The sequence below is a fragment of the Mya arenaria genome, chromosome 9 (assembly GCF_026914265.1).
Source record: "Mya arenaria isolate MELC-2E11 chromosome 9, ASM2691426v1".
NCBI lineage: Eukaryota > Metazoa > Mollusca > Bivalvia > Myida > Myidae > Mya > Mya arenaria.
The window spans coordinates 29,449,925-29,460,980 of NC_069130.1; the positions used below are offsets into that span (position 1 = coordinate 29,449,925).

General features: G+C 34.4%; 1 protein-coding gene across 3 annotated transcripts in view; it reads left to right on the forward strand.

Annotated features, from left to right (window-relative positions):
* LOC128246507 (uncharacterized) overlaps positions 1-8,683 on the forward strand; it is a 51,336-nt gene extending 42,653 nt beyond the window's left edge. For all 3 annotated transcript variants that reach the window (XM_052964734.1, XM_052964735.1, XM_052964736.1), the window contains 8 exons: positions 555-645; positions 5,450-5,486; positions 5,732-5,803; positions 5,997-6,130; positions 6,725-6,775; positions 6,982-7,075; positions 7,770-7,853; positions 8,201-8,683. In XM_052964734.1, the coding sequence (XP_052820694.1) occupies positions 555-645; positions 5,450-5,486; positions 5,732-5,803; positions 5,997-6,130; positions 6,725-6,775; positions 6,982-7,075; positions 7,770-7,853; positions 8,201-8,568 (931 nt within the window). In that variant the 3' untranslated portion in view covers positions 8,569-8,683. The remainder of the gene's footprint in view (positions 1-554; positions 646-5,449; positions 5,487-5,731; positions 5,804-5,996; positions 6,131-6,724; positions 6,776-6,981; positions 7,076-7,769; positions 7,854-8,200) is intronic.
* Positions 8,684-11,056: the final 2,373 nt, after the last annotated feature.

The following is an 11,056-nucleotide window of genomic DNA, read 5'->3' on the forward strand; positions in this document are numbered from 1 at the left end:
TTACCCTCTGAAAAAATACAAGAAGGGGTCACGATTGATCAACAACAACAAAATGGCTTACTTCCTGTTTTGTTTTAAAAAACATCTCCTCTAAAACCTAAAACTACCAGTCCAAATTCAATTTAACTTTACAGGAAGCTTCCTAGCTTAGGTAACCTTCTACAAAAATACAAGGTGTCACAATTGATCAATAACGATCACAAACTGGCCAACTGTTTTGCTTTAAGATAAATCTCTGAAACAACCAGGCCAAATTCAATGAAAATTTACAGGTAGCTTCATTACATGGCCCTTAACAAATATAAAACAAGGCAACATCGACATCATTAAATATATGTTTAAATTGGAACATTTTTATTAATCCTTTATCATCGAGTTGTGGCCCTTTCCTTAGGTGAGCGTTTTAGGGCCATTATAGCCCTCTTGTTTTTTTTTAAATAGTTCCATATTAGTGTGTTTCTTCATATTATTATTCATTTTACTTTAAAGTACATGTTTTTTTTCCACATTTTGAAGAACATTGATTATATTGCGTCATAATGACTTATTAACAGGCCAAAAACACCATTAGTACCAGTGTCCTGCCAAACAGGCAAGAATTCTGATGAAAGGCCCTCCCCGGTGAAAACTGCATCAACGCTGCAGGTAAACAAGACTGATAAATGTAGTAGCATAAAGGTGTCCGATGCACTAATAAGCTTTGGATTTTATTGCACCAATACTAATTATGTTTAATTTGATGCCTGGATGCATATAATTTTTAATTAATTTGAGATGATATTGCAAACTGATGACATAATTATAATAAAGTGTTTATAGTTTAATTATGTCTCCCCCATTCATGGGGAGACATATTGTTTTTACAATAAGAACTTAATACTTGGTATGCAAGTTGGTCATGTAGATGATCCCTAATGATTTTGTGATCAATAGGTCAAAGGTCATGGTCACGATGACCTTGAGCTAAAAACTGGTTTCCAAACAATAAATGAATAATGCTTGCGCCCAGGAACTTCATACAATACAAACTTTGTTATACTTCACTGTTGGTACGTCTCTAGTCCAAAACTACAAATTTCATGTCCATCATTTATTTTTAGCTCACCTGTCACATAGTGACAAGGTGAGCTTTTGTGATCACAATTTGTCCGGCGTCCGGCCGTCCGTAAACTTTTACTTTAAACGACATCTCCTCATAAACCGCTTAGCCAATTTCATCCAAACTTCACAGGAATGTTCCTTGGGTGGTCCCCTTTGAAAATTGTTCAAAGAATTGAATTCCATGCAGAACTCTGGTTGCCATGGCAACGGAAAGGAAAAACTTTAAAAATCTTCTCCAAAACCACAAGGCCTAGAGCCTTAATATTTGGTATATAGCATCATCTAGTGGTCCTCTACCAAAATTGTTAAAACTATCCCCCTGGGGTCAAAAATGGCCCCGCCCCGGGGGTCACTTGTTTTACATAGACTTATATAGGGAAAACTTTAAAAATCTTCTTCACAAAAACCACAAGGCCTAGAACCTTGAAAATTGGTATGTGTCATCATGTAGTGGTCCTCTACAAAAATTGTTCAAATTATTCTCCTGGGGTCAAAAATGGCCCGCCCCAGGGGTCACTAGTTTTATTACATAGTGTTATATAGTAAATCTTTAAAAAATTTCTTCTCCGAAACTGTAAGGCCCAGTGCTTAGATATTTGGTATACAGCATCATCTAGTGGACCTCTACCAGATTTGTTCAAATTATTGCCACAGAGTTAAAATTGACCCCGCCTAGGGGGTCCTTGTTTTTACGTAGTGTTATATAGTAAATCTTTAAAAATATTCTTCTCCAGAACCGTAAGGCCAGGAGCTTAGATATTTGGTATACAACATCATCTTGTGGACCTCTATCAAAGTTGTTCAAATTATTGCCACAGGGTCAAAATTGGCCCCGCCCTGAAAGTTATTTGTTTTTATATAGTCTTATATAATAAAACTTTAAAAATCCTCTTCTCCAAAATATAAGACCTAGAGCTTTCATATTTGGTATATAGTGTTACCTAGTGGACCTACACCAAAGGTATTCAAATTATTGTCCCGGGGTCAAATTGGCCTTGCTCAGGGGTCATTTGTTTTTACATTGTCTTGTCACTTAAACATCTTTTCCTCTGAAAGTAAAGGTCAGAATGACTCCATACTTGATATGTAGCATCCTTACAAGGTCCTCTCTCAACTTTGTTCAAATGGTTTTGTTTGGCCCCTTTTAGGGGTCACCAGAGCAAAAAATAGAAAAACCTTTTAACAACTTGATCTTATTAACTGCTTGATGGATCTTCAAGTCTGAAGCATCCTAGCATGGGCCTCTGTCAGGTCTTTTCAAATAATTTTGTTTGGCCCCTTTTAAGGGCCACCAGAGCTAAAATTAGAAAAAAAAAACATAACATTTTCTTCGCATGAACCCCTTGATAGATCTTCAGCAAATTTGGTTTGAAGTGTCCTTGCATGGACCTCTCTTAAATTTGTTCACATAATTTTGTTTGGCCCCTTTTAGCTAAAAATAGAGTAAAAAATGATTATTCTTGTGAACCTCTTGATGGATATTTACCAAATTTGGTCTTAAGCACCCTTGCATAGACTTCTCTCAAATGTATTAAAATAATTTTGTTTGGTCTCTTTTATTTTCATATTTCTTATAATATGCATGAATGTTCTCAAAATGTCAAGACTTAAATCATTGTTGTGTACGCTAAATTACTGAAATACGACGATAATTATCGAAATACACAAGATAGTTATCGAATTATGCCTTATATACAATTTTTTGTTTGATTTTTACTTCAATATATGTTGTAAATACTAGTGTTGGGAATCGGTTGCAATTTTACTATCGATGATCGGTTCCACTCAAGTAACCGATTATCGATAGTACAATCGGTTTTTAAAATACTAGATAGTACCTGAGTTGTAGTTTTATTCATGTAGAGTATTAAACTCTTAATCATTATATGCATATACCTTATGTCTATGATTGAAGTTATTAAGTGTTGTTGTATAAAAAATAGTTCATTTCCTTGCTCATTGTGGCTTTCATCAGCCATTTTGTTAAAGATAACATCTTAACACTTACTAAAAAATTTTTTTTCGATAATCGATTATAACTAAATACTATCGATTGTCGCCGATTTCAGACCCAACCAATCAATTTTCGATTATACTCGATCATCGGAACATCACTAGTCAATACTTTACCAACCTCAATTTTTCGGCTCCGATTTTTACATTTTTCCGCTGTGTCCTATCTTATTTATCAAGGGTTTTTACCCTGTTTTTTCAACTATTTTTTTGTCTGTGTCCTATCTATGCTAGCGTCCTATACATGATATAATACGGTACCTTTCAGCCAAGTCAAAAAAAAAGAAAACAACATATGCTGCAAATTTGTTTTTTCATCATTTCCATTCTTTGAATGAATAATCCAGGAATTTGTTCTTTACAAATCACTGATACTCTTTTTTTCATGTCTTGAATTTCACAATTTATTGTTAACACAATGCTCTAGTATCAAGAAGAACAACAAACTGTTCCTAAAATAATCTAAAACCTTAGTACAGTGCTCCAGCGAGCCCCTTTTTTGAGGGCGGTTACCTCTAAGTTGAAGGTCACACTTAGTGTTTATTCACAATGGTATGCTGCATATAAGTACATGGAGGTTAGGCTGTCGTAACCGGGCTGTAACTTTCTCTTGAATGGACAGATTTTAAAATGACTAGCCACATATTTTCGACATACCAAGACGACATGTCGTGTGCAAGACCCATGTCCCTACCTCTAAGGTGAAAGATACACTAAGTGTTTATTCACAATGGAATGCTGAATATGAGGACATAAGAGTGTAGGCTGTCAAGTATGGGTCGTATTTCAGAGGCAATTTATAATAACTTGCCATAACAATTTGACACGTAAAGGCAAGATCAACTTTTCATGTACTTGTTCATAGGTCAATGACACATTCGGGGGCATTCGTCTCATACTGTGACAGCTCTTGTTCAATATTCTTTGAGAACAAGCTATATTGATAACAAAGGTTAAACTCTTTTACTCAGGTGAGCGATTTAGGGCCATCATGGCCCTCATGTTTCTCAGCTACTACCACACAAAAGGGGAGACAAGCGCTTTTTCAAAAAAGCGATCTCTAGTTTTGTTTGTTCTTAATTTTAATTAAAATTGAACGTGAAATGGTCTATATTGTAATGTTCCCATGCCAAAAAGGCTTGTTTCGAATTAACAGCGCCGTGCCATACGTGAGTGAATTTTTCAATGGCTGATTATACAGAAAAAAATGAACTGCTCTTAAGATACTATGCATTTACTTTATTGAATGAGTAATCTTCATAGATCTTATGTCTTATGGGAGCTAGTTCTTTGTGGTTCAAAATGGCTGCCCTAGTTTATTTCGGCAATGTTCGGTTAAAGTTCAGGAACGCTTGTATTGGGGATCGAATAGCAGATTTCAGTTCATTGAGGGCATGCATGTTTGAGAGCTGGGATTTTACTTTTGTTTTCTTCAGGAACCAGAAGGTTTTAATGGGGCTTAAAACTGGGGATTGTGTAGTGAATGTCAGTGGTTTCTTTCCATCCTGTTAAATATGTGAGTTGTAGGCGGGACCATTGTTTTCATGGAATATCCGTGATTTATCATCCCACTGTTTAACCACTAATGGCCATAAATAATCGTCTACTTTCTGAATTTACATCTGGGTGTTAGTTCCATCAATAAGGCCAGCATGACCAATATCACCAGGTTGGTGTTCACACGGTCAGCCATATCCATTGGACACTCAGGGAGCCACGTTTTGGCTTTCCCCAAACTTTTAGCTGTCCATCATGTTTTAGATGTATCATCATTTAATCAAATATTACATATCCAATCAGACTCAATGTGTTCATGCAACACGGATCAACTCCAGTTGACAGTTAAGATGTTGACTGTCTTTTTTCGCAGCTCGCCTCTTGTAATCAAGACAAAGAAAATTTCTTTGCAACGTTCTCACAGAACATTGCAAAATGTTGGACTTACTGTTCGGTTAAGTGATTTCCCGCAGAGGTTGACGCTTGTTAACGCGATTAAAAATAACTCATCACGCTATGGAAAGAGATTTTTTTCGGTATAATTTTGTCACGTACATGTACTTTTAGAACCCTTTCAAAATACCATAATTATATTGGGTTGCTAACCGTCCAAAACATTGTACATGGTATACCTTTATCAAATTTGAGACATTTTTAAAACGTTAATTCATTACTCATATACTAACAATGCTCATCTGTTGGCGATAATATTGGTGCAATTATCTGCTCTTTATATTTATTTCTTCATTCATTAATTTAAAAAAAAAATACTGATATATTACGGCTTTGATATGGCATGGTATGACATTATTTTTCATTTTCCTGTAAATGATTTCAGCCATCAGCCGGTGAATGCCATGAACAGAGTGATAGTTGTAAGCATTAACCTGGTTTTTACATTGTGAATTTTAAAAAACAACAATAACGTCATTGATTTTCGAATAACGTTATTGTTTTATTAATTGACACTTTTATTATAATTAAAAGTTATATGCATTTCATCATGATAATAACGGGACGCACATTGATTCTCATATGATGATATATGTAATTCCTATGACATGTTTGCAATTTATTATTTTCCACTATTGTCTTCAGCCATGTCAGTTATATATTTTAGATTATATGCCCTTGAAAGACAAAGACAGTGTGGACTTGATGGCAAAAGATTCAGACACTCGGAAAAGTCCAGGTAAATGAAATACAAAACGGTACCCTAACACGTATTTGAAAAAGAGACACTTGATAAAGTGACATTCAATATCACATAATATGTTCTAACAATGAAACATCCTAGGCTAGTTTTGTCAAATGTCACCAAACCCTTTTGGTCAATGAAACATTTGTTTTTAGTTTTTATTTGTTTCATTTTTTTTTTATTTTAGAACATTTACAAACTGAGATGAACAAAAAGAATAGCCCGTTTAATATTGAAAAACACAAACAGCGCATTGCAGAGTTGAAGAAATCTCCAGGTCACCCAAGTCTCCATACTGAACGCAGAATGTTTGTTGGACAGGTTTGTTGTAATTGTAACAATAACTAATTAATCTTAATAAACAAATATGAACAAAAGTGAACTATCAATATTCATTATTGTGTTCAATTTTCTGAGTACAAGAAATACTGCAACTTGTTAGGTTTGGAGACAATACCACTGATTCTTTTAGTAGCAACTTTCTTTAACTTAAGGTTAATCTGAATTATAACATTAACATTTCGTGTAATTCAGATAATGTAATTTATACTTAACGTTTAATCAGTCTAATAAAAAAATATACACTGGAAATAGCATTGTTTATGCATTGATAGATTTAATTGTGTGTTTTTTTGCGCAAACAATTTTGTACATGAGCAAACATGACTTTTCTAAATGTTTAAAAATTGAAGAACATTAGATTTGTTCTGTATTTTTCCATAAAAATAATATTTTTAAGTAGAATGTAACTTTAACATATATTATACATGTAAAATGGTCAATCTTAAATGTACAACAATTAGTATTTTTTTAAAAAAAACTCTAAGCGCCATAACGTTTATATGTCCTTGTTGTTAGGCCGTTACTAAATTTTGCAATTACATGGAAGTTGAAACAGTTGAGTTTATTCTCCAGAACCCATCCTCTGAAGATAAGCGAAAACTGATGCAAACTACATTTTCTCAGGTATGATTAATGTTAATGCACATATACCGTCGCTCATTATGTTCCTGAATGCAGGTTAACTTACTTGTTTGTATACTCAAAGACAAACTTGCGTAAATAGACGCTCTTTTTGCAAATAATTGACCCTAACAGGCGTTTATATTTATAAAACATTGTTTTTTTTACAAGCTGTTTCATTTTTACCATGGTCTGTAACCTTTTTTCAGGACTCTTGTTTATATCCATTCATTGGTGCAGGAGACCAAAATACAAACACAGCTGATACTGATCTTGGCAACGAGAACAACACGAACATTACAGGTTTAGAATTGCTAAATTTATTTTAGCGCTGTTGTTGCATAACTTTAATCGTTTTAAAGACTATATAAGCATTCTTATATATCTCAAATAATGAGTCAAATATCTTTTCTCGTACATATTGTAGGTCAAATTGTCTATGACTAGCTACTAACTGTGGATTTGTAAAATAAAACACGATATTTCCACCTTATACTCAAAACCGTGCGTTCCATACGGCTTTGGATAAAGTCGAACAAGAACAGTGGTGTGTAACATTGTGCAGACTTGCCGTTTTGTAACCATTTATTATTTTCAGTGAAAGTATGCTTAAAACTATTTTGAAGAAAGTAATATTAACTACTGATAAATCAATCTCCTTGACACGATGTCGCGCGAGAGTGTGGCCTTGTGTTTTGGGGAAAAGTGGAGATTTCGGAGGAGTCCACTTGTCCGACTTGGTGACCACCAACCAAACTCATATAGGCCGAGAATCGATCCCGGGTAGCCTTAATGAGGATCGAGTGCGTAACTATTGTGCACACTGGACAACCTCATGTCATTATTTTTCAACAAAAAGCTGGTAACACTATAAACACCCTATCAAATTTAGTATATTGTGCTATTGCTTGAATAAAGCTGGTTTGTGATAACATTGCATTTAAATCAAGTCAAAACTTGGTTTATTCTTACCGTAGCATTCTGTCACCGTTTTTAGCCACAGGAGACGCCGATAACATTCTCAGGAAAGAGCAGGAGTCTGCATTTGAAAACTTCTTCGCAAGTTTTAACTCGGAAGAAGGTTTGAATTTTTTTGGTGATTTATAAATGGCGTGTTGTCTATGCTTGTCGTATAACTTGAAATGATGTTCTTCAGTTATAAGTTCTAGTTTATTTAGAAAAAGCATCGAAATAAAATTTAAAATATGTGTACCACAAAAACTCATTAGAGTTGCTTTTTCAAAGGATATAAACATGGTGTATGATGTATGTTGAATGTTATTTTGACGAAATAGCATCCATTTTTTTGGCAATAGAAAAAAATGCCATTTTTTCCATTGCTCCATCAGTATCGTTCATGTATAACGTAGATCCTCTTCTATACATCACTTTAATACAAGAGTCAATTCACAATCGCTCTTTCTTTAGGCAAGACACCAGCGTCGTTTTTCCAGTTTTCATCACCGGGCAAAAACGATAGAAGTCCCACGGATGGTGGTGGCAGTGTCATGCAGATGTTTAACCAAAGTACAGATAAAAATGATGACAAAGGCAACACCGGATTTAACTTTAATTTCAATTTTGAAGACGCTGCTTGTAACGAGGAACCTGAAAAGGATTCTGCGTTCAGATTCAACTTCGGATCTGATAACAACAGTAAGGATGGGTCGGATTTTTTTTCGATGTTTGGCAGCGATAAGGAAACTAATGATACTGGTTTTAATTTTAATTTGGAAAACAATGATGAATCGTCCAAAAAAGCGGCTTCCCCGGTCTTCCGCTTTAACTTCGGTTGATCATTTATTCATATTGTTACTTTGGTGCATATGAATTGCTTCGAAACATACTGATGTTCATGTAAACTGATGTTCTAATCCTGGATATATTAACTTGTTATTTAGTTCTGCTTAACTTCACTTGACATTAATATTGTTATACACATTTATTGTTGTTTATGGAATTAACTTGGAAATAACAAATTTCTCTTTTATGTTGAATTGTTTTAACCCCAAAAAAATTGTTTGAAACCATATATTTCACCTTGAAATAGTGGCATCTTATACTGAGCTAGAACCATGCAACCGTCCTATAAGGAAATAACAAAAACAACTGACGACGTCACACAGAAAAATCAACCTTTTCGTGTAATTAATTGCTCCTATCAATGTAAATGCGTATGTGATCTAACAAGGGACTTGTAAATTATGAGAGTTGGCAAATAGGCGATTTCATTAGCGTTCTCTGTTTCCTTCAGATAACGATTTGCAATCAGCATTTCCCATGTTAATGTTTTTATCATTTGAATTTTATTGCCTTTAATTTGACCGCAATTTACTCTCAAGTGATCCGAGTTGAAACAGGATTCATTCCTGTGGTATGATTTCACATATGTTAAAAAACGACAGTGTCATATCTTGTCATTTGCCAGATCTTTTTTTCTGTAACTGAAAACATCTTGAATCGATCACGTTAACATCTCTTATTTTTAACCAGGTTTTCAACGAAAACCGGGTTATAAGAATGAGGTCGTTGGGCCGGCGGGCGGACGTGCGGGCGGGCGTCAAACATTGGTTTCTGTTCAATAACTTAAGTTAGCTTTGATAGATATTGATGAAACTTGGTGTGTAGGTAGCTTATGGGAAGAGCTAGCTTGGGATTGCTTTTGAGGGGGGTGGGGCTAAGGTCAAGGTCACTGTTACTAAAAATAGAAAAATGGTTTCTGCCCAATAACTTTAGTTAGCATTGATAGATATTGACAAAACTTAGTGTGTAAGTTGCTTATGTGAAGAGCTAGCTTGGGTTTGCTTTTGAGTGGGGAGGGGCTTAGGTCAAGGTCACTATTATTTAAAATAGAAAAATGGTCAAGGTCACTGTTACTTAAAATAGAAAAATGGTTTCTGCCCAATAACTTTAGTTAGCATTGACAGATATTGATGAAACTTGATGTGAAGGTAGCTTATGTGAAGAGCTAGCTTGGGAGGTGGGGTCAAGGTCACTGTTCCTAAAAATAGAAAAATGTTTTTCTGCCCAACAACTTAGTTAGAATTGATGGATAGTGATGAATTTTAGTGTGAATATAGCTTATATGAAGCTGCAGATTGAACTTGCTTTTGAGGGTGGGGAAGAAGGTCAAGGTACTTGATTTGTTGAGTGTAAGTTAAAAACTTAAGTTTTTTTTCAAAAAGCAGACAACTGATTTTTGAGAATACATGTATTTTACAAGGTAAGTTAATTTTTCTGTTGATTTATAGAAAAACAAAACTTTCTTACTTTATTGGGTAACAAGTTTATGCCTTAATCCAGCTTATGGTAGCTTTAGCAGAAGTGACACTCTTGCAGCATTGGTGATGCAGTATTGATTAGAAATTTGATTGACATCTTGTAAGATCTTTTCTTAATTTTATTCTAACATTCAAGAAAACATTTTATTCAACAATCTCTGCAGGATCTGTGTATCATCAATGCTGGAAATAAGACTCTGCCTCCAATAGGCGGGTGCTGGAAACTAAACTACATATATGCTTTCAAGTGTAGCATGTAGAATTTATAATTTTTATTAATTAGCAAATGACATTTCCAATATTTTAGTTTATTGGTATCACTCTCATTTTTCTCAGATAAATCTATGTGATTTTGTCAAAATTTGGCAATACAAAATATAAATTTTATAAAGACAAAAACATAAAAAAGCAAAAAACTTATAAATCTATATTAAATGACTGCTTATATATTGATATATATTTCCTTTATATCAGTGTATGAATTTCATAGCAAAGACATGAGTGGATTTAAATTTCAACTTCTCATTGGAAGGAATTTCTGATAGTTTTGTGTTTAATTGGCTTTAATTTCTGATTGCCCATAACAAAAACCTGGTTTCGTCGCATTGCGGCGCTTCTAGTTCATACTCGTTTTAAAGGTAAGAGAGGTTAGATGTGACCTAATTAGGTTCGATATTTAGTCTTAAACTCGTAGTAGGACGACATTAAAGTCGGTTTTGGGCGTCTTAGCTTGGTCCGGTTGTAGTGTCTTTAAAGTTAATGCTTTGCAGTAGGTATTGGATATCTATCTTCAAATGGTTCGTTCGCAATATCATATCATATAAGACGACTCCTCAGTATGTTAGCAATCTCTCCTTCCCGTGACTTTTCCCTAATTAATAAAAAAATATACACATACTTTTCATGAACAGCATGATGTTGTGCTGCCATAGGAAGTAATAAGACGATGAAAACTACAGGGACAAGCTAGTATAATATACGTATGTCCAAAAGTCTTGTCCGG